A 24970-nucleotide genomic window follows, 5' to 3' on the forward strand; every position below is an offset into this window, starting at 1 on the left:
TACAAGTCTTTAATTTATAAGGAACATGGGAGATTCAAGCTTCTGGAGCAGGGACTTTATGGAATCGGCATCCATTCTCAAATAGTTCCTGAAGTCCATAGGAAAATTTTCACTCAACTCATTCAAGAGAGGCATATGTCCATATGTACGATTTTCCATACATTCTTTCGCTCAACATCTTCTGTTTCTCTTCTTTGGAATATTCAGGTACATTGCCAAGCGCAAAGCTACTTTCAGTTAGCGTATTTTATTCAATTTGTCCATTTCAAGCTATGGAGTGCCGCTAAAACCGTTGAAAATTTCAACATGCCACGAGTCACGCCAACCTCTCGCTTATAATGAGAGATTTCGAATTGGACGCTCCAAAGCACACGCAAGACTGCGCGAAAAACCCTTGTGATCTCAAGACACAAAAAAATTAACACGCGCCACTCCAAACCGCGCGAAAACACGAGTGACTGGCACTCGCGATTCGATCGCGCGCGAAAGAGTGTTAGTGTAAAGGTACCTATTAGGTACCTTTACCTTTCTTTCGCGCGCGATCGAATCGCGAGTGCCAGTCACTCGTGTTTTCGCGCGGTTTGGAGTGGCGCGTGTTAATTTTTTTGTGTCTTGAGATCGCAACGGTTTTTCGCGCAGTCTTGCGTGTGCTTTATAGCGTCCAATTCGAAATCTCTCATTATAAGCGAGAGGTTGGCGTGACTCGTGGCATGTTGAAATTTTCAACGGTTTTAGCGGCACTCCATAGCTTGAAATGGACAAATTGAATAAAATACGCTAACTGAAAGTAGCTTTGCGCTTGGCAATGTACCTGAATATTCCAAAGAAGAGAAACAGAAGATGTTGAGCGAAAGAATGTATGGAAAATCGTACATATGGACATATGCCTCTCTTGAATGAGTTGAGTGAAAATTTTCCTATGGACTTCAGGAACTATTTGAGAATGGATGCCGATTCCATAAAGTCCCTGCTCCAGAAGCTTGAATCTCCCATGTTCCTTATAAATTAAAGACTTGTATGAATGATCATTAATTAATACATACCTACATGTACTTACGAATTTTGAACGTATATACTTCTTCAAATAGAAACCCGCGCGAATACACAAACGCCCCGAATCCAAACAAACTCAGTCACTCGGGCAAGTCGCTCTCCAGTTTTTACACGTCCAAAAACCAAGTGAATGATTTGCCTTTACACTACCATTCTTTCGCAAGCGATTGGCACGGGGCGTTCTAGTCGCGCAGGAAAGAGCGTTAGTGTAAAGGTGCCTATTGAAGACATTCAATATTTTGCCTGATTTGGCAGAAATTGGTTAGTCTTTATTGAAGAAAATCACGGAAATCTTATCAGCTAGAACACCTGCTGACGAGATACCCGATAACGTATCGCTAGTCGTGGTTCTTATTACATATACCAGTGGCGTACCCAACTTCTGATATGGCAAGCCAGGAGAGTGTAAAATTGGACTGCCCTTATCGCAGAAGGCCTGCATCGAGTGCCGTTTGCTGTTCTGAGTGTGTTATCCAAGTTGCTCCGTTAAAGCGCGCGCTGTAATGAAGGATGGAACGTTGCTATGTTGTCAGCACTTGAATGAGAATCCCTTATCCTTAGAATCTGATAAAATAATAAAACAACTCACTCTCCTATTTGAGAGCCAGTTCAAAGACTTCAAGGATGAAATAAAAAAGAATTATCTTTCACAAATATTTGAGATGAATGAGAAGATTGAGACTTTGTCTGCTCAAGTGAATGCTCAGGCGGAGGACATCTCATCGCTTCACGATCCAAAAATATTATTGTTTACGATATTGAGACGCAGAACTCTATGAGCGATGAAGTAAAAGTTATGGAGACAATTTTGTCTAAAATTGTCCCAGATGTGAAAATTGTCAGGGCGTTTCGTTTGGGAAAGAAGATGGGAAACAGGCCACCACCTTTAAAGTTGATGTTCGGAAGTTCTGATGAAGATCTGAATATCTTGAAGAACAAGCATAAGATCGGTCAACCTCCTGTGAAATTGTCGGCTGATTTGACACTCAGGCAGCGTGAGTATTTGGACCGGTGTGAACACAGCGGCCAAAGATAGCAGACCAAATCTCCTGAACGCTGACGCCAGTGGCGTACAGACTGATTCAGTTTGCATCATGAGAATTGGATGTATAATGGGAGACATAGTTCAATTATCAGTATATTGAGGACTTCAAATCTTCAATCGTTGTTTTTTCAGATTAAATCGGATATTGAGCGTTCGAATCGGATAGGTTCATTGAAATTTCTACCCTCCAATTACAAAATCCTATTTCATATGAAAACGTGAATCCTGCATCATAAAATTCACAGCAAATATTCTTTAGGGCGAAAGCATCAAATATTGATTAAAAAATTTGACTTCGGATGGAGCTCTGGGGTTGAAATTTCAACCCTTAACATTGAAAATTCGTATTTCATGGGAAAACGTGAATCCTGCATCATAAAATTCACAGTAAATATTCTTTAGGGCGAAAGCATCAAATATTGATTGAAAAATTTGACTTCGGATGGGGCTCTGGGGTTTAATTTTCAACCCTTAACATTGAAAATTCGTATTTCACGAGAAAACGTGAATCCTGCATCATAAAATTCACAGCAAATATTCTTTAGGGCGAAATCATCAAATATTGATTAAAAAATTTGACTTCGGATGGGGCTAGGGGGTTGAAATTTCAACCCTTAACATTGAAAATTCGTATCTCATGAGAAAACGTGAATCCTGCATCATAAAATTCACAGCAAATATTCTTTAGGGCGAAAGCATCAAATATTGATTAAAAAATTTCACTTCGGATTGGGCTCTGGGGTTGAAATATCAACCCTTAACATTGAAAATTCGTATTTCACAAGAAAACGTGAATCCTGCATCATAAAATTCACAGCAAATATTCTTTAGGGCGAAAGCATCAAATATTGATTCAAAAATTTATTCGCTTTTACCAGAACGATATAAAGGCATTATGTAGATGTAGATGATATAAAGGCATATGTAGATATGAATATTGAAAAATCAAACTTGACGGGAAGATCTAAAAAAAACACACGCCCATATAACTGCCAAAAAGTTAACTCCTCAACAATCAAAAAGCTCTCTTCTAGTATAAATTATGATAGGGACTGTGAAGAAAAAAGCGCCAAAGAAACTTGGTCCAGAAAGGCGAAGATTAAACATTCTTATTTTAGTGGAAGTTATATGGGCACAATAAAAAATAGTTTGATTTCGGTAGACCATAAAATTGATACCATTGATATAATCGATGAAGAAATACAGCCTCCATCCCAACATTCGGCTGAACCAAACCAACAGCTTTATGATGAATGCATGGCGGAAATAAAAAATATTGAGGTGTCCTCTGAGCAGAGAGAATTGATTTTTCAAAGATCTATTGCACAGAGGGACTCCATGATTAGGAGAGAAGAAAGAAGAAAAAGGTTAACTGCATCCTTTTTCTTTAAAATCTGTCGGTGTCGAGAAGAAACGAAAATTAAAATTGTTAGGAATATCTTGGATCCTCCTATTCTCAATACCATCGAAATTAAGCATGGTATTGAAAATGAAGAAGCTGCTCGGAAAAAATATTCTGAAATTTTTAAAAGTAATATTCAGTTGGCCGGTCTGATATAATAGATGGAACTCATCCCTTCTTAGCCTGTTCTCCGGACGGACTTATTGATAAGAATGGATTAATAGAAATTGAATGCCCCTACTCTTTGAGAAATGAGGACCCGAATGATGTGGATTTGAAGTTCTTAAACGACTGCAATGAACTCCGTCAAAATTCGCAACATTTTTATCAGATTCAGGGTTTATTGAATGTATCCGGTAGAGAATGGTGTGACCTCGTAATCTTCACCTTTAAAGGTTCAAGAGTAATTAGGGTTTACAGAGATATTTTTAATTTTGGCGGAACAACATGCTTCCTAAATTGAAATCATTTTTTTATTTTAATTTTTTACCGGCAAAACTTCGGAAACATGATATGTCTTTCGAGGAAAGGAAATGGCGAACAGTGAAGGATATTGAATTTCTTCCTAACGGTTTAGTAAATGACATCGACTTCTACCAAAATATTCCGGACCGCTGGGACATTGAAAAAAGCAGTAGAAAAATAAAAACTAGAAATTATGTAGTAACCGCGTACAATCATGTTCCTTGCCCCGTACCAGAAATCGAAATAACTGATTATCTCAGTTTGAATGACGGTGAATACCTCACAAGTTTCATTATCGACAATTGCTTTTGCCCTTTTGATGAAAAAGAAATATATCAAAAAGTACCAGTACAGTTGGCAAGTTTAATATTTAATTGTCCAGGAGGAAATATCAAGATAACTTTAGAAAAAACGAAAACAATAGTCATTTTATTTTAGTTATATTGGATTTAGAAACAAAATCATTCTCCTTCATGGACCCTTTAAAGAGATCTGAATTCATGGAAGAACAAAAGAAATTGAATTATTTAATGAAACTAAAATATTTCTTCATATATAATGAATATGGTGAAACATTCATTTCCGGGTGGAATATCAAGAATATCGATATGGTGTATCAGCGAGACAATTTCAACTATGGAATGTTCATTATATATTACTTTCAACAAATTTTATTGGGAAAGGCTCTGAACGAAGAAAAAAATATGAATGTGTTTCGTGGAGAAATAAAAAATTCTTATTGGAAAAGTCTACTACAATGAGTACCAAATGTTTATATTGTTCGAAACTAGCTGATGAAAATTCCTATAATTGTGTCTGTTGTCGGCGTAAACTACATATAACTTGTCTGACAAATAAACCGGAACCACATGAGGAATTCAGAAATAATATGTGTGATTTGTGTCGCATCTATTGAAAAATATATTTCATTATTTAGATATATGTATATAATCGAGTGACTTTTCGCCTTAAATATTGAAAAAATTTTGTGTTGTATAACTGAATGAGATATTTGATAATCTTCATTGCATATTCAAATTGTGAAAATTTTTACATTCGAGTTTTGCTGATAAATTAATTCCCAGAGATAATTTCATCTTCCTCATGTAGGTATTGTAAATACATTTTTCTTTCTTTTATATTAATGTGAGTTTGAGATGAGAAAGTTATTTATTGCTATCAAGCTTCTGCTTTCCTTTCGTTTTTCTTTGTGATTTCATCAGGACTCTAAAAACACAAAATTACAAAGTCACATCAACCAATCAACCAATGAATGTTAATGTGACTTTGTAATTTTGTGTTTTTAGAGTCCTGATGAAGGATCTGTAAAGATCCGAAACGTCGGCTAGGAATAAATGTAGTATTCAGAATCAGCCCTTTCATTTCCAACAATCCCGTTAATCAGATTACATCATTATAGTTTGGAGTGAATTTTGATATTTATATATAAATATAAAATATATGTTAATTTGACCCCCCTTAAAATATACTGATAATTTCCGACGACGAATGTCGAAGGAAGAGTAAGAGTATAGAACCTATGCTCTGTGAACTCTGTGCTCCAATGTTACCTGCCCTCTCTTTCGCACAGGCCGAATACACAATTACTTGAACTACCTTGTCGGGCGGTACGCTTTGTACCTGACCCTTTGTTAGAGCACCTCCACGTGCTAGATAACCGACCGCCATCTTACTTTGTGAATAAAAAGTACCAACCACGTGTTTATATATATATATATATATATATATATATATATATATATATATATATATATATATATATATATATATATATATATTATATAATAATAATATATATGTATGAATTTATATTGACATAAGTCGAAAAAGTTTTTTATTGCAACAATATTTCCTGCTCTCAACTATGCTATGATTTTTATGATGCAGGATTCACGTTTTCTCATGAAATACGAATTTTCAATGTTAAGGGTTGAAATTTCAACCCCAGAGCCCCATCCGAAGTCAAATTTTTCAATCAATATTTGATGCTATCGCCCTTAAGAATATTTGCTGTGAATTTTATGATGCAGGATTCACGTTTTCTTATGAAATACGAATTTTCAATGTTGAGGGTTGAAATTTCAACCCCAGAGCCCCATCCGAAGTAAAATTTTTTAATCAATATTTGATGGTTTCGCCCTTAAGAATATTTGCTGTGAATTTTATGATGCAGTATTCACGTTTTCTCATGAAATACGAATTTTCAATGTTAAAGGTTGAAATTTCAAACCCAGAGCCCCATCCGAAGTCAAATTTTTTAATCAATATTTGATGCTTTCGCCCTGAAGAATATTTACTGTGAATTTTATGATGCAGGATTCACGTTTTCTCATGAAATACGAATTATCAATGTTAAGAGTTGAAAATTCAACCCCAGAGCCCCATCCGAAGTCAAATTTCTTAATCAATATTTGATGCTTTCGCCCTAAAGAATATTTGCTGTGGATTTTATGATGCAGGATTCACGTTTTCTTGTGAAATACGAATTTTCAATGTTAAGGGTTGAAATTTCAACCCCAGAGCCCCATCCGAAGTCAAATTTTTCAATCAATATTTGATGCTTTCGCCCTAAAGAATATTTACTGTGAATTTTATGATGCAGGATTCACGTTTTCCCATGAAATACGAATTTTCAATGTTAAGGGTTGAAATTTCAACACCAGAGCCCCATCCGAAGTCAAATTTTTTAATCAATATTTGATACTTTCGCCCTAAAGAATATTTGCTGTTAATTTTATGATGCAGGATTCACGTTTTCTCATGAAATACGAATTTTCAATGTTAAGGGTTGAAATTTCAACCCCAGAGCCCCATCCGATGTCAAATTTTTTAATCAATATTTGATGTTTTCGCCCTAAAGAATATTTGCTGTGAATTTTATGATGCAGGATTCACGTTTTCATATGAAGTAGGATTTTGTAATTGGAGGGTAGAAATTTCAATGAACCTATCCGATTCGAACGCTCAATATCCGATTTAATCTGAAAAAACAACGATTGAAGATTTGAAGTCCTCAATATACTGATAATTGAACTATGTCTCCCATTATACATCCAATTCTCATGATGCAAACTGAATCAGTCTGTACGCCACTGGCGTCAGCGTTCGGGTGTTTCCAGAGATTTGGTCTGCTATCTTTGGGCGCTGTATTCACACCGGTTCGAAAGTCCACCTTTAGCCTCCCTTGCCTCCTCTGACGAGCCGCTATTTTTTATCGAAATATTTTGAAATACCGTCGAAAAATTGTAGTTTTACAGGCACTTAAGTTCAGCTTTTTTTCTCATGAAAAACCAACTAAATTGGAAAAAAAGAGGCGGGGTCAGTCAAGACGTCCCCTAACAATTGATAAAATGAAAAATAAATGCAAATATTCAGCAAATTATGCAACACCACTGTATCATCAAAATTATACAAAGAAATATGAAACACTTGGATTGTATCAATCCAAAATAATATTTGTCGTATCTGATAAAATTGTTTGCCAACTATAACATATTGTTATAGGTGGCAAACAATTGTTTTGTATAGTTAAGTATTGCCTGATGCTACTGATAGTATAGAATGCCCCGAAATATTTCATTCTAGGCAATGAAAATGGAGTGATTAATCGAAAACTTAACATTTTTTTTAGGATCTCTTGTGGAGAAAAAGTTATTCTACCCTATTCAATAATCTACCTCCTAGAAGTATCAATCCCGATCGACCCTATGATGCCTGCAGGATATATGGCAATTTGGAAATCAATAAAGTTTCTGGAAACTTCCACATCACTGCTGGAAAAAGTCTGAGTCTTCCTAGAGGACACATCCATATAAGTGCATTCATGAGTGACAGAGACTATAATTTTTCTCATAGAATAGATAGGTTTAGTTTTGGCGATTCTAGTCCAGGAATAATTCATCCCCTGGAGGGAGATGAGATGATTACCAATAATGGTAAGTATTTCAGCCAGAGAAATATTTTTTTTCAACATACCTATGTTGTGAGCTTTCAATTATCAGATGTTGCTTTTGATTAAGGAGGCATGTTTTTTATAGAGAAAAAGATGCACACGTTCAATTTTGAAATCTACGATATTTTATGATGTATATCAAACTGCTACTGTGAATCCTTCAGCAAAAATCGGCCTTCATATATACGAGGATGTATTGATATCTAGTTAGCCTAGACCGGTTCAATGCATAAAAAAATATTGCGTTACCATAGCAACGAACAATAACTCATTAGAAGTGTCAGCGTAAAGTTTGAGGTCAAAAAAGTAAACCAGGGTTACGCAATAAATTAAAAGAAAGAAGATGTCCACCGAAATTGTGAAAATCGAAAAATTGGAGTATCGAGCCATCATCTAGTATACCTGTATTTAAAAGGGTTAAGAGGTAAGCAGATTTACGAAGATATGCTTAATACCCTTGGTGATCAATGTTCTTCGTATGCGACCGTGAAAAATTGGACTACAAGCTTGATGATCAGGGTTGCGTTCACAAACTTACTCTGAGCAAGCTCTGAGTAAGCTTTGATTACTCGAAGCGTTCACAAACGTACTTTTAGTTCCTCAGTGTATGCTCTCTGAGCATGGCCATACTCATACTCTACTCTTGGAGTAAGTTTGTGAACGCAACCCAGGAAGGCCAGTTTCCGTATCAGTCCCCGAAAATATAGATGCAGTTCATGACATGATTTTATCAGACCGTCGAATTGGGCTAAAACGGTTATCTGAAGCACTGAATATTTCATACGAACGCGTTCATTATATAGTTCACGTCAATTTGGAAATGAGAAAAATTGCTGCAAAATGGATCCCCCAAAAGTTTAAACGTTGACCAAAAGCGTGCAAGAGTAGTAGTATCGCGTTCGATCTGTGCTCGATTTGATAACGATGTAGACTTCTTAAGCCGAATTGTTACTATGGATGGGACTTAAGATACATTTCTACGATCCAGAAACAAAGATACTCTGGTTCTCCAAGACCTAAGAAGTTTCGTATCAAAAAATCTGCTGGAAAAGTTCTTGCTTCAAGTTTTTTGGGATTGGGATGGAGTAATCATGATTGATTTTTTGGATGAGGGTAGAACAATGACCAGAGATAACTATTGGACGTTACTGACCACTCTACGGAAAAAAATTGAAGAGAAAAGACGCGTGAAGCTATACAAAGGTGTTTTGTTTTTGCAGGACAACGCCCCTGCACACAAATCTCATGTTGCCATGCAAAAAATTCGTGATAAAAGGCGAATGTTGGCGCTAGTAGTTAACTATGGTTAGGTTGTAGTTACTTGGGTAACCACATTTTGGCGAAGATAACCATGTAACTATGACGTTTTAATGACGTCACACGAAGTTAACCACGTAACCTTCCTTTTGAGTAGGGTTAATGGCGTGGTATGTCATTGAACTCTATGGGTTCCCATAGAGTTCAATGTGGTATGTATTTCTATTTCCTTTCAATGAGTGAAATGGAATATTGGACCATTGATGTTATGTGGGATTCACAAAGTTTTGAAGAGATGGATGCTATAATCAAAGATTAACCTCCCTCTTCGATATAACGTTATTTTTATAAATGAAATCCAATTACCAGACAGAAAAGAAATAATAAGGGAACTGGGAATCCGTTTAATTAATTTTATCACTCGTTAAGCAAAACTGAAAATTTGAATTTGATAATTTTGATTATTCTTAAGCTTATGAATTATTATTTACTAAGTATGCTGAGGTCTTGGTCGGATTCAGAATTTTTGGATGATTTTTTGCTTTGATAGACTTGATAAAGCCCTAAGCTATTTGGGATGTATATATACATAGTATATAGGGTCCATATACTATGTCAAGTAAAAATATGAATTAATGAGTATCTAGACTATCAAATGGAAAAGTATCTGTGTAGATAGTGAAATAATGAATCCTCAATGTAAAATCATTTTTATCTATAACAAACTCTCAAATATAAAGGAGTGTAAAAAAAACGGTATATTAAATGGCACGGTTACTAATAACTTTTAATACAGATCTTCCTTTAAACAAAGCAATGGTATTCTCAATTCGTGTCGTTTCAGAGAGTAAAAAATTGAAATGCTTCTCCTTGGCCCTTGAATTTCCACTATCACTACTGATATAAAAATTTTTGCTGCTCATTATTTGAGAAACATGAACTTAAGTTCCCAACTGGTGAAAGATATGTGTAAATTTGAATACATATTCCATGTCTCTTTCCATATCATTCAGATTATCAGATGGTCATCGATATGGACACATAAACCAATGTTTGCAGGGATAAACAAGTCTTTTATCAATTGGTACTTTCCATCAAAGTATTTATCTTCTCCTTGTAGAAACATATTTTGATATGGTTTCTCTTTCCTTATTCCTCTAACCTCCATTTATTAGTTTATTTGGAAATCCATTAATCGAACAAATCAGACAGAACTGCCAGTTGAGACCTTCCAATAAATGTCATCAGTAACTATGACGTCACACATAACCATAACCATAGTAAGCTGTGGTTACATCGCCAAAATTCGCCTTTAGGGTTTGAATTACCAGAACACTCCCCTTATTCACCAGATTTGGCTCCATCCGACTATCATCTCTTTCCTCAACTGAAAAAAACTTTAAAAGGTGTTAAATTTTTTTCCAACGAGGAGGTAGTAAAAGCTGTGGAGGTCTGGTTTGCAGAGCGAGAAGAAACATTTTTTTTTGAAAGGTCTGGAGACGTTGCAGGTTCGCTGTAATGAATGTATCCAATTGCCCGGTAGTTTCACCTTCGAAAAAGTATCTGTCAAATAATTTCCTATCTGAAGGATACCTTATTTCGGTTCTTTCAGATGATATTATATGACGAATAACAATTCTATCAAAGAGTAACAAGTGTAGGTATAGTCAAAAACTATTTAACAAAATACCAACATAAAAAACAAGACATTCTCTCGAAAAAATATATTAGGGAAACTTTTGAATTTGTAAAGAATAACCAACAACTAGTGATTAGTAGATCAGATAAAGGTAATATAACTGTGATAATGAGTAGGGATGAATATGAGACGGAAGTCTATAAGATGTTAGATGACCAGAATGTATACTTAAAACTCCAGAAAGACCCCACCACCAAAATCCAAAATAATATTAACAAAATAATCAAAATCCTCAAAGAAAATCAATTCATATCAGATAGTGAATACATGAATATGATCAAACATAACAGCACTCCCCCCAGACTCTACTGTCTGAGAAAAATCCATAAGACTACACTAAGTTTGAGACCCATTGTGAGTTGTATTAATGCACCATTCACAAACTTAGCCAGATATCTACATAACATTTTTATTGGGCTTCTATCAACATCCACCTACAGCATAAAAAACTCTTTTTCACTGGTGGAATCACTGACTGATATTATAGTCCCGGAGGATTACATCCCGATCTCTTTAGATGTTGTATCCCTCTTCACTAACGTCCCACTATCACTTGTAACCCAATTAGTTATAAAGCATTGGAATTTAATTAGTTGCTATACTGTTCTAGATAAGGAAACTTTTTTATTGTTGCTCGATACTTATTTTTAGAGTAGTTACTTTGTATTCAATTGCCAGTTTTATAAACAACTAGATGGCAACCCCATGGGGGCCCCAGCAAGTTACTCAATTGCAGAATTTGTTATGCATGAACTTTTTAGATATATTGAATCAAAACTAACCTTCAGAACACCATTACTCAAATTTTATGTGGATGACACAATCATATTAGTACCAAAAGATAAGGTACAACATACATTAGATGTCTTCAACTCCTTTCATAGTAAGATAAAATTCACTTTAGAAGCTGAAGTTGATGGAAGACTTCCATTTCTGGACACAATTATTATACGCGAAGGTAACAATTTGATATCAGATTGGTATATTAAACCCTAAAATCCAGGTAGATGTATAAACTTTTTCAGTAACCATAGTTCACAGCAGAAATTTAATGTAGTTAAGAATTTAATTTTCAGAGCTACAAAACTGAGTAATAGCAAATTTCATAGTAAAAATATTAATAAAGTTCAAAAAATACTATTAAATAAATTAAATACTATCCTAAATACTTTGTAAAACGAATATGTAGAGGTGTCAGTGAGTCAGAGAACATAGTTGTCAACAATGGTATGGTTGACAACAATATAAGACGATATAAATTTCCATTTATTCCTGGTTTGTCTCAAAACATTAATAAAATCTTCAGAGAATTTAATTGTTGTTGTGCTTATTATAATACTGATAAAGGAAGAAAATTTTACACCAATTTAAAAGACAAAAAACCAAAACTACTCAAGTCCAATCTAGTCTACCAGATCCCCTGCTTTAACTGTGATAAATCATACATTGGACAAACAAAACAATACCTTAAAGATAGAATAAGACAACACAAAAATGATACCAATAATCTAACCCATGACATAAAAACAGCTTTAGCCAATCATACACATGTGACAGGTCATAAATTTAATTTTGATAATGTAAAGATCTTAGATTATGAAGAAAAAAGATATGCAAGAAACATAAGTGAAATGATTTTTATAAAAAAGAATAAAACGGTAAACCATAGGGAAGATGTACAGGGCCTAAGTATTTTATACAGCCAATTGTTGTAGATGTCTTTGTGTTGTCCAAATCTGTTGATGATAATTTTGTACTGTCTCACGACCTCGTGTCTCGCGCCATTCACTAGTTCCACACCAAATGTATCGCACGATTAATGCTTCCTTAACTCTACTTTTGAATAATTTATATGACTTCAACTTTTAAGGAATTGACTAGGCAGGTGCTGATAATATTGTGTATACTCTCCCATTAATTATTGTATAAAAAATTTTTTAGCCTTGAAAAAGAGGTAAACTTCCTCGAAACGTCGGCATAGTTGAGAAATAAAAGTTAAAAAAATAGTCCAATTTCCCGATATTTCATTTCCAAAAGTAACAAGACGTTTCACTCATGAATTTTGGCAGATCGCCTGCCTATGACCTTGAGTGCTGTCTGTGTGCTGGTGGGGAAAAATAAAAAGGATTTCCGATGTATTTTGTTCTCTCTCTGTCAAATTTGAATTTCAGAATATAAAACATCAACAATAACACTTCCATTAATACACTTGACTAACGATTACTCGATATTTGGAAAAAACATCCAGGAATGCTGGAAACAGTCCAATTAATCGCCAATTAATCAATTCAATACAAACGATTTCAGAGTCTGAACGATTTGTTTCTCATTTTCCAAGAGGAAAAATATTTATAAAAATTGAATTTCTTTGGCGATTGACATTAGAAATTGACTGCCGACGAGAAGAATTTCGTAACCATGGTAACCTCGGTTCGAAATTGATCTTCGACCTGATTGGTCCACAGCTATCTCAAGTCTCTATAGACGGCTGTGATTGGTCACCCAGGTCAGTAAGAGCTCAGATGGTCGAATGGGTGAGATTCGGTGCTTCTGTGTTAAGGTCAAACGCGACTATTTCGAGTCATTCGCTTGACAAAAGAAGACGTGCTATAGTGAGAGAAAGCGGAAGAGAAAGTCGAGGTGAAAGTGCCCACTAACAAAGCTACGGAATATTTGATTCCGACTGTGAAGTTTGTGTAGGTTCTATATTTGTTATCGGAATTTTAATTCGTTAAAATTTTCAAAGTTGGTGTTCATCCTCAGTGTCCAGAATTTGTTTTCCGTTGGTACTGCAGAAAACATCAGATGAGCTTATTTTTCGTATCTTTTTTTCTGATTTTTCTCATAGCGTAGAAAACTATCGGCTTTATACCATAGTTTTATATTAGACTATTTAAGTGAAGATTTCTGAATATTTTATTATTTTCAAATTGTTTGATATTTTGAGATATCTCAGATAATGAGGGTTCCTACATGGAAGCGACCGATGCTGAAGAATTCAGCGAAGGCGAACACGAGGAGCTTGTAAAGCTCAGAGAAGAAAATGGGCAGTTGAAAGCTCAAATAGTCAAACTGACTGAAACTGTGTCACAGTTAGTCGGTGAGATGCGCCTCTTGAGAGGAAGGAAATGACCCGCAATAATATGCCGAATTCTCCCACTTACGCCGCAATCACAAAGCCGGTAGCGGGTTCCAAAAATAATTCCTTTAAAGGAATTGTTTCACAACCCGAAAGAAGGAAAAATGATTCAACGCAGGTTGCGAAGGCCCCAAACGCGCCCCCAACTAAACGCGCGCGAAAAGAAAGCTCCTCTTCTGATGAGGAGACTGTCAAGAAGGCAACGGAAGTGCCTAAAAGAGATAAAATTCCACCCATCACGATGATGGGCACCTCAGATTGGGTAGAGATATCTAAAGTTCTCTACACAAAAAGGATAAACTACAACCGCGCAACTGTAGTTAAAGACGGTATAAAAATCATCGCGTCAACCGTAGATGATTTAAGAAAAATCACAAAATTCTTCGAGCAGAATGGTAAAGAATTTTTTACCTACCAAATGGAGGAGGAGAAGAAGATATATGCCGTCATTAGGCATTTACCAATCGACGCTGATCTTGCGTTAATTAAGGACGACCTGATATTCCAGGGAATATCAGACGCTAAAGTGTCCAGAATGACATCGAACAAGACGAAGAAGCCCATACCTCTCTACCTGGTTAAAACCCAGAAAAAGGAAATCTTCGAAGTGAAGCGACTCTACAACCTCTGTATTGTGGTTGAACACAAAAAGAGGCCTGAAAGTCCAAACCAGTGCTTTAGGTGCCAAAGGTACGGACATGCACAGAACAAATGCTCCTTCCCGTGGAGATGCGTGAAGTGCTCAGGAAGTCATAGCAGCAATGACTGCACACTCACCAGAAAAAGTGAAGAGAGAAATGCCACATGCGTCTTATGTGGAGAAGAGGGCCATTCAGCTAGCTACAAAGGATGTAGCGAGTTCAAGTTGGTGACCAGAAAGAAGAATTCCCGAAAATCAGCTGAACAGAAAAAGAAGGTAACAAAAACAACAACTTCTGAACAAAAAATTCAGGAAGTAGCGAAGACCCAACCTACAGAGCAGGAAAAGAAGGAGGAGACTCCAAAGTCCTTTCAGAAAAAGGAAGGACAGAAGAAGCTTACAATGAAACAGGCTGTGAACAGTCAACAGGAGAAGAAAAAGATATCTGAATCAGCTGATGATTTAGATATCTTTACGGAAAAAAATTTCAACAAGATAATGTTGAAAATTGAGAGGGAAATGGAGAAAAAACTCCAAGCATTATTTAGTAAACTGAATTAATGGACCTTACGGATATTAGGAAGAAATCCCTCAAGATAATCTCGTGGAACATAAACGGGATCAACACTCGGAAAGCCGAGATAGAACAAATAATATCAGAAAGACAACCTGATATTATAGCCCTACAGGAAACAAGAATAAACCGGAACAGAAACATATAGATGTGACAGAATTACAAACACCGGAGGAGGAGTAGCAATATTGGTGAGAACAGATCTGAAACACTACTTTAAAAGCACATCCGACGAAACACAAGGAAAAACAGAAAAAGTGACGATTGTTGCTGAATTAAATCGGCAAAAAGTCCAAATAACCTCGGCGTATAAGCCACCACAAAACAATTTATTGGAAGAAGAGATAAACAACATGTTGGAAGGATCAAACCCGAAAATCTCCATCGGAAATTTCAACTGCAAATCCCCATTATGGAACAGCATAACAGAGAATAGAAATGGCAAAAAACTCAAGGATTTCACCGAAAAACAAAATGCCATAGTGATTGGACCAGAGCTACCGACATATCTTGCTTTTGGAAGAGGAATGCCAGATGTAATAGATATCGCGATATTGAAAAATATAACTCAAGAATTCTCGATTGAAACTTTGGAAGGTGGAACCTCAAACCACAATCCCGTGGAATTGACAATTGGAGAAGAACCAAGAGAAAAACTGCTGGAAATAAGAGAATATACCAATTGGGCTAAATACAGCCATTTAATACAATCGGAAATAACCGAAATTCCAACAATAAGCACTCCAGACGATCAGGAATGTGCGGTTGATAAACTGGAAGAGATTATATTGGAAGCTTACGAAAAAAGCACGAGAAGAGTGAAGAGACCAGCACCAAGTCATCCGCATGGCGATACGCCTAAAGAAGTAAAAGATCTTATGCAAGAAAATCTCAGGCTCAGAAGAATATATAGGATGAATAAAAATGATCTGAATAGAAGGAACCTCAACCGACATAGCCAAGTTCTGAAAAATGCCCTGAAAGATCTAAGAACAAGCAGATGGAACAAAAGGGTTCAAGAACTGCATACAATCGATCATTCTGCATGGAGAATGCAAAAAAGCCTACGAGGAGGACTATAACTTGAGATTTTCGCCGGATCGCTCAAATTCTTCAAGTAATTTTGTGGCATTGGTGGTAGAGCAGACACTTGGTCTCCAAGGTGTCTGAACCAAGTGCCAATTGTTCATCTGTGACTTTCCAAAATGTTGTTTTTACAAATGTATTCTTGATGAACAATGAACTGATTTATTATGACTTTAGCCTTGCGGCTTTCACACTCCTCTCCAGAGGAAAATTCACTTATCCCAGATATCTCAGATATCAAAAGGATTAAGCTCTGTTGGAGCCCTTTCCAGGTTTTCGGGCTCGTGGTGTTGGTCGGGTCCGGGTCGCTCCTCGGCTCCCTGCTGTCGGTTGGATTCCTGCTCCACTCGCACTTCCTGTCGGAGCAGACGGTGTTCCTCTGCATTCCCCATGTACTTGCGTACAGTTCTCGCCGTTCCGATCAGTACGGCCTTCTGCATGACTTTATAAATATTTTCGTCCAACTGAAGTTTCTTCAAGTTCTCTAGTAGTTTTTTCGGTATCAGGCCTGTAGATGAAATGACAATAGGGATGGTCTTGATATCTTTCAGCTTCCACTGTCTTCTGATTTGTTCCTCGAGATCTCTGTATTTTGAAGTTTTTTCAGTGTGTCTATCTAGAAGATTGTTATTATTTGGAATTGCCACGTCGATGAAAAGTGCTGTGTCCTCATCCTTATTGAGCAATATGAGTTCTGGTCTATTGTGGGTTATTTTCCGGTCTGTGAGAACCGTGCGATCCCAGTAGAGCTTGTGATGTTCATTTCCCAACACAGCATCCGGATGGTAATTGTAATAAGGAACCTTTTTCGAAGTTAGAAACTGATGTTTTAGTGCCAATTCTTGGTGAAGAATCTTGGCAACAGCATCATGTCTATTTTTGTACTCCGTGCCGGCGAACTTCTGACATCCCCCGGTGATATGCTGGATAGTTGCATGTGTCGCACAGCCATAACGACAGCTATCGTCCGCCACTGAGGCATCCTTGGCGATATATTTCATGTAATTTCTTGTTGGAATCACCTGATCCTGGATGGCGAGCATGAATCCCTCTATCTCAGGAAACAACCTTCTGGAAGTCAACCAGTAGTTCGACGCAGATATGTCGACGTAATCATGGTTGACCTCGTTCTGGTGCCTTCCATGCAAAGGTTTGCCAATCAGTTTCTTCTTTTTACTTTCTGCAGAGTGTTCGACGGTTTCCAACTGATCCTGTTGTAGAACTATCAGCAACACAAACTACTCGATGGAGTTCTGACGAAGCAGCCTTGCCCAGGAAATATTTGCGAAGTCCTTCAATTTCCTGCGACATACGGTTGGACAAATCAACAATTAAGAGTAAAATTGATGGGATGAGGCCAGAAGAAAGGACAATCAATTCGATACCATGCCGACGTTTCGGTTTATTTAAAACCTTCCTCAGGGCTCTGGAAGAGCGATACAAAATTCACATCAATTGAGGAGCTATTATTGTTTTGTCTTGAGTTGAACAATGACAACATAATATGATACAAACTAACAAGAGTCACAACATTTCAGTTAATAACAACAACTATGAAAATAGAAGGCAGATTTGTGCGATGTCTGAGGGTGTGAGAGTACAATTGACAAAAAAATAACCATTAAATAAACACATAAAAAACATTAAAAAAAACACCTTTGAACATGAAATTACTTACAATATCAACTCGGTCCTTTGTCAACTTTAAATAAACTCTGACTCTGACTCACTGAAGTCAGCACAACTGTCACTCAGTCCAACTCCTGAAATACACAACGGGTGGTTTGTGAATCTCACTGGAATCGATATTCCATCTGAAGTTTAATATCTATTAAGTTTAGGTGAAAAATACAACTTACCCTATAACAAGAATCAACCACCGCCCCTTGAACAACTTTTGATCGATACTGAGTATATTTTGTCTTTTTATGAAGATGAGAGTGAAATCATTGAAAGACGTAACAGATTTATTAATCTTTGTACAAACTATATTAATGATGCACCATTCAATCACAGCAATGATAATTCTGTCTTCGACTACATAAAGAAGACTATAAATTTTTTAAGAAGTCATGAAGAAATTTTGATCACCAGGGCTGATAAAGGTAGTTCAACGGTAGCCATGTTGAGAGAACAATATGATTACAAAGCCAGTCTGGCTCTTAATGATGAAAATACTTATGCAAGGTTGTCGTCAGACCCAACAAAGTCTGTTCAGAATAAACTTAATAAAATAGTTAATCAACTATATAAGCAAGGGCATATTGATGATTCTACTAGGAGATATTTGTGTTGTTCAAGTGGTGTCTGTCCAAAGGTGTATTTTTTGCCGAAAATTCACAAGGATGACGTCCCTCTTAGACCGATAGTAAGCTATGTGGGAAGTCCCCTGTACAACCTGAGCAAATTTTTGGCTCGACTTCTGACTCATGTTTTCGAACGTAATGACAAATTTGTACAGAATTCTTTTCAGTTCGTTGACAGTGTTAAAAATGTCACATTACCGGATAATTACATACTTGTTTCTTTAGATGCCACTTCGCTTTTCACGAACATACCAGTTGAGCTTGCATGCGATATCATTCGAACAGAATATGAAAAGATTCAACCATACACTACACTCCCACCTACTGAATTCTTAGAGCTGTTTAGGTATTGTGTTGATAACAGTTTCTTCGTTTTTGATGGTGAATACTACAGACAGATATTTGGTTTGGGGATGGGTAATTGTTTGGCCCCAATAGTTTCTGACATTGTTATGGCCAAATTACAGACGTTTGCTCTCAATAGGGTACCTTTCAGAGTTCCTCTATTTCGTAGATATGTTGACGACATTTTTGCATCCATTCCATCGGATGGAGTAGATGTTATGTTGAGTACTTTCAACTCTTTTCATCCACGATTACAGTTCACTGTTGAAGTGGAAGTGGATAACAAACTACCATTTTTAGACATATTAGTTATAAGATCAGACAATGTCATTAAAACTGACTGGTACCATAAACCTTCGTTTTCCGAGAGATTTCTCAATTTTAATTCATTTCACCCTTTGTCACATAAGATCAACATTATTAAGAATCTCAAATACAGGGCTATTTCTTTGTCTGACGAGATGTTTCATCGTGGGAATTTGGAGAAGATTAAAACCTACCTATTGAAGAACAACTATCCTTTAACGATTGTCAAAAGAGTTCTATATAATGATAATGATCGCGGAACAGCGAATAATTGCGACAATAACAGCACTAAAAGATTTTTCGTGATACCATATATTAGAGGTCTGTCTGAGAGAGTCAAATCGGTGCTTGGATCGACAGGTGTCAGTGTCACATACAAACCCTCCAATACGTTAAGGAAATTTTTTTCGAAGTTAAAATCTACTACACCCAAATTACTGCTTTCGAATGTTACCTATAAGATAAACTGCCAAGACTGTGTGAGCTCTTATATCGGACAGACTGGTAGATATCTTGAAACAAGGCTATCCGAACATCGAAGAGATAGTATCAATATCCACAACCCGGTAAAAAAGAAAGATAACAATACTGCCTTAGCAGAACACTCCCTTAAAGAGTTACATACCTTTGACTTTGATAATGTGACGGTTCTTGGACAGCAGAGTATTTTAAAAAAGAGATTAATTCACGAAATGATCTCTATTGTCCAGGAACCCAACGCCATAAATAAGAGGACTGATATAGAGCAACTAAACACCGCATATTATAGTTTAATAAAGAAAATGAAGAGAATAAAATGGTAAATCATTTCTATTTCGATGACCATTTTTGTCCTTGTTCCTTGTTTCATATCATGTTAAGTATCTGTGTTTTCGGTTGACACCTGGACGGATGGTTCATATTACGCTTGACATATTAATTCTTTTTGTTTATATACGAAGAAATAAATGTATCGCTCAGTTTCTGAATTGCTTGATTTATTAGAATTTTTATTTAAAGTTGACAAAGGACCGAGTTGATATTGTAAGTAATTTCATGTTCAAAGGTGTTTTTTTTAATGTTTTTTATGTGTTTATTTAATGGTTATTTTTTTGTCAATTGTACTCTCACACCCTCAGACATCGCACAAATCTGCCTTCTATTTTCATAGTTGTTGTTATTAACTGAAATGTTGTGACTCTTGTTAGTTTGTATCATATTATGTTGTCATTGTTCAACTCAAGACAAAACAATAATAGCTCCTCAATTGATGTGAATTTTGTATCGCTCTTCCAGAGCCCTGAGGAAGGTTTTAAATAAACCGAAACGTCGGCATGGTATCGAATTGATTGTCCTTTCTTCTGGCCTCATCCCATCAATTTTACTCTTAATTTCAAATATAAACAGAAGGTCGTGAATATATCCTTCATCATTGCAAATCAACAATTCCTCTACCCCCAAGATGTCGTGGCAGCTCTGTCCGTTCTATTGAGCTTTTTGGGTGATGTGTATTGTGTTTAGTCAGCATCGTCCTTATTTTTCTCTGTAAAGCTGCTTAATCGGTTATTGCGCCGAGCAAGCGTAGGTGTTAATCGCTTTTATCAGATTTTTGCTGTTGAGACCAGTTCTCATTATCCTTCTCAATCTTCGGGTGAATTCCTCCGGTAATTCTTTCTTCATCTGGCTATGATTTTTCTTGCCTGTTTTATGCTTAGATACTTGTATGTGTCTCCTTCCTTTAATGCTTGAATTTCTGCACCATCCTTGAGTTTGAACGTATCACCTTCTATTTTCCCTCTCGTTATGTTCAGCAGTCGACATTTTTCTAATCCAAACTTCATTTTGATGTCTTCCGAAGATCCTTCCACCATTTTCAGCCTCTGTTGCATTTGTTTTTTGGTAGATGCGAAGAGTTTCAAATCGTCCATGTAAAGGGGATGATTCAGTTTCATCATAGTTCTACTGCCGCTCTTGATTGAAAATCCGTAGTTCGTAGAATTCAATCTATGGGACAAGGGATTCAGGGCCATGCAGAACCACAGAGGGCTCAGCGAATCTCCTTGGAAAATTCCGCGTCTTATTGGAATAGGTCCTGTTGTAATGGAGCAATCTGCTGCTTTCATTTGAAGACTAGTACGCCAGGTTGACATGATTTATTATGCCATGTGTAAGGAATACTGGCCTTTTTTCAGGATTTTCAATGGCATCATTTATTGCGGAGGTCAATTTGTCATGCATGATCCAAAGTTTCTTGATCCAGAAGTTCTGTAATCCATCAGGCCCAGGTGCTTTCCAGTTGTGTAGTCCTCTGATAGCTGATTTTACTTCTTCAATTGTGATCATGTCATACTGCATCGGCTCATATTCTATAGCTTCAGATTTTTCATCTTCAATCCATCCGGTATCTCCATTGAACTGAGGTTTCGTTGATAATTGTTCGGTCCAGAATTGTTCAATGGCTTCCTTTGGTGGTAACTTTCCATTTTCTCCATCAGACGATATGAGTGACCGGTAGAAAGTTTCTTCCGACTTTTCGAATGAATTATTGTCTCTTTTCTGGCTATAATTGCTTTTATATCTACTCAGGCGTTCTGCATACAGACTTAATTTTCGCTTTAGAGTGTCGAGGCAATGGTGAGATGTAGCATTCTCCGTCTCTCGATCTGTGTGTGTCCTGTTTCTATCCATGATCTCTTTGGCACAACCTTTCTTCCTCGATTTCCGTTCAAGTACTCCGTCAGTCGTCCAATGTCTCTTCTAAGCCTTTCTTTTTTTGTTGAAGACGTTTCTGCCATGCTGGCGCGTGTAATTGGTGTAAATTTGGACCATCGTTGTTCGTTTGGTGAATTTTTGCCCCTATGGTTTTCGCTGTTGTTCGCGCTGCACAGTAAAAAACTAGATGCAGATATTCCAATGAACTTCCGTTCTGTATACTCAGGTAAAACGTCCTTATTCAAGATCTTGAAACTTTGTTTGGGTTCTTGGCAAAGGGGGCTATTTGAATCAAACAACCATTTTAAAAATACGTCTATATTTCGAAGCTATTTTGGCTTCTTCATCAGGACGCTGAAATATACCATAAAAAGAACAAATACATCAAACAGAAGGGCTGAAAAAACGTGCAGCCTCAAAGACATAAAAAAAAACAAAAATACGTCATTTGAAACTTACATTTCCATTAGTTGTGTACAAATTGACAAAGCAAGCCTCATGGAATGTAGCTATCTCATTTGTTTTGGTCTCATTTTTAAAGACAATTGGAGACCTACAGGAAGAATTAAATTTAAAAAATGTGTGCACCTTTGGTAAGTAGGTTAGGAGAAGCGCCATAGATACAGAGAGCACAGAGCACTGAGTTGACACATCACTTCTTCTTCAATTTCAAGAAGTGGTATCTAATTTAATGAGCTACTGGGGGTATCTTCTTATCTAAGACTAGGAGGTAGCCATATATATTACTTAGGCCTTGTATGTCCGTTCGCCTGTTGATAGAATTAGCGTCTTCATTGATATGGCACATTTCTAGGAAGATTCTTTTTTTGATAGTTGTTGCAATAATCTAGAATCCTGGCGTTATCGAAATCGAACGAATGATCAAATTGAATTGCGTGCGACGCCAAAGCACAATTATCAGAAAGGGACCTGATGTCACTTCTATGGCTGGAGAATCGTCGTTTTAGGCATTGAGAGGTTTGCCCTATGTATGTGCTCGAACAGTTAGTGCATGAGATGGAGTAGACACAATTAGATCGATTTAGGATGGGAATGCGATCCTTTAGTCTGGAGAACAGGGCATTATTAGAGAAGATGTTATATTTCGCTAGTTTTAGGTTCTCGATACTCGAGAATATGTGGACTAATTTGTTCGTTAGTCCAGGAATACATGGCAGAGAGGCAAATTTTATTCCTGGACTAACGAACAAATTAGTCCACATATTCTCGAGTATCGAGAACCTAAAACTAGCGAAATATAACATCTTCTCTAATAATGCCCTGTTCTCCAGACTAAAGGATCGCATTCCCATCCTAAATCGATCTAATTGTGTCTACTCCATCTCATGCACTAACTGTTCGAGCACATACATAGGGCAAACCTCTCAATGCCTAAAACGACGATTCTCCAGCCATAGAAGTGACATCAGGTCCCTTTCTGATAATTGTGCTTTGGCGTCGCACGCAATTCAATTTGATCATTCGTTCGATTTCGATAACGCCAGGATTCTAGATTATTGCAACAACTATCAAAAAAGAATCTTCCTAGAAATGTGCCATATCAATGAAGACGCTAATTCTATCAACAGGCGAACGGACATACAAGGCCTAAGTAATATATATAGCTACCTCCTAGTCTTAGATAAGAAGATACCCCCAGTAGCTCATTAAATTAGATACCACTTCTTGAAATTGAAGAAGAAGTGATGTGTCAACTCAGTGCTCTGTGCTCTCTGTATCTATGGCGCTTCTCCTAACCTACTTACCAAAGGTGCACACATTTTTTAAATTTAATTCTTCCTGTAGGTCTCCAACTGTCTTTAAAAATGAGACCAAAACAAATGAGATAGTTACATTCCATGAGGCTTGCTTTGTCAATTTGTACACAACTAATGGAAATGTAAGTTTCAAATGACGTATTTTTGTTTTTTTTTATGTCTTTGAGGCTGCACGTTTTTTCAGCCCTTCTGTTTGATGTATTTGTTCTTTTTATGGTATATTTCAGCGTCCTGATGAAGAAGCCAAAATAGCTTCGAAATATAGACGTATTTTTAAAATGGTTGTTTGATTCAAATAGCCCCCTTTGCCAAGAACCCAAACAAAGTTTCAAGTTATCGAAGTCGGCAAAACTCCACAATCAACTTATTCAAGATGTCGATTATAAGTGACAGTTTCTTGGATGTATTGAGTCGGGGAGGAGCTATTCGATGAAGAGGATCTGTCCCTTCCAGTTCGGCGAAGTATCTCCTCATGTCAGAGTCAACTTGTCGGTGGAGCTCTTCCCTATCGTCCTGGTGTTCAGACTCACTTGTGTTGCAAGGTGGACTTTCAGTATCAATGTCTTCTGGGTGTTGTTGCCCAGGCATGTGAATTCCATCAGAGGTGTTGGTGTTATTCTCTATTGCTAGCGGACGCTGAAGTTCTCGGTTAATTGCGTCCATTTGGGCCGTTGGTATTAGTTCATTTTTCAGAATTACGCGGTACTGGTCTGCCACTCGATGTTCAGTGACATTGAGATTTGGGTAGGCGTTGCAGAATTCCTCATGGAGCCTTTTCCTATAGTTGTTCGTGTTCTGCCCTAGTCCCGTGATGCAGTTATATATGCGCACAATAGTTCCATTCATGGACGTTGTGCACTTCATGCGCTTTCTAACTAACCCCGCTTGGGTGAGCACTGGCTGAATATCCTGCGCAGCACCTTCAGCGGTTCGAGTCGGCAATTGAATTGGACTCGTTGTTTGGTATTGTTGCTTTGCAACATTAGCTTCTTTTGCAGCAGGAGCCCGCTTCCTCAACATCCTGCCACCGACGTCCCGCATTATTATTATTATATTATTATTTAATGGGTACCAGTTTTACTTATGCAATTTTCCATTACAGCGAATTCCATTGTATTGGCAGAACTAGCTTCAGACCTATTGGAATGATAGAAGTGACATTAAAATACCCATTCGCACTGCACTTCTTCTATTTCATGCGAATTCGACAA

The 24970-nt window shown here is 36.9% G+C and overlaps 1 protein-coding gene across 3 annotated transcripts in view; it reads left to right on the forward strand.

The window, feature by feature from the left end:
• Positions 1-24970, forward strand: part of LOC123308706 (endoplasmic reticulum-Golgi intermediate compartment protein 2) — a 50088-nt gene that overhangs the window by 12859 nt on the left and 12259 nt on the right. For all 3 annotated transcript variants that reach the window (XM_044891495.1, XM_044891489.1, XM_044891481.1), the window contains exon 4: positions 7618-7921. In XM_044891495.1, coding sequence (XP_044747430.1) covers positions 7618-7921 — 304 coding nt within the window. The remainder of the gene's footprint in view (positions 1-7617; positions 7922-24970) is intronic.

The sequence above is a fragment of the Coccinella septempunctata genome, chromosome 1 (genome assembly GCF_907165205.1).
Source record: "Coccinella septempunctata chromosome 1, icCocSept1.1, whole genome shotgun sequence".
Classification (NCBI taxonomy): domain Eukaryota; kingdom Metazoa; phylum Arthropoda; class Insecta; order Coleoptera; family Coccinellidae; genus Coccinella; species Coccinella septempunctata.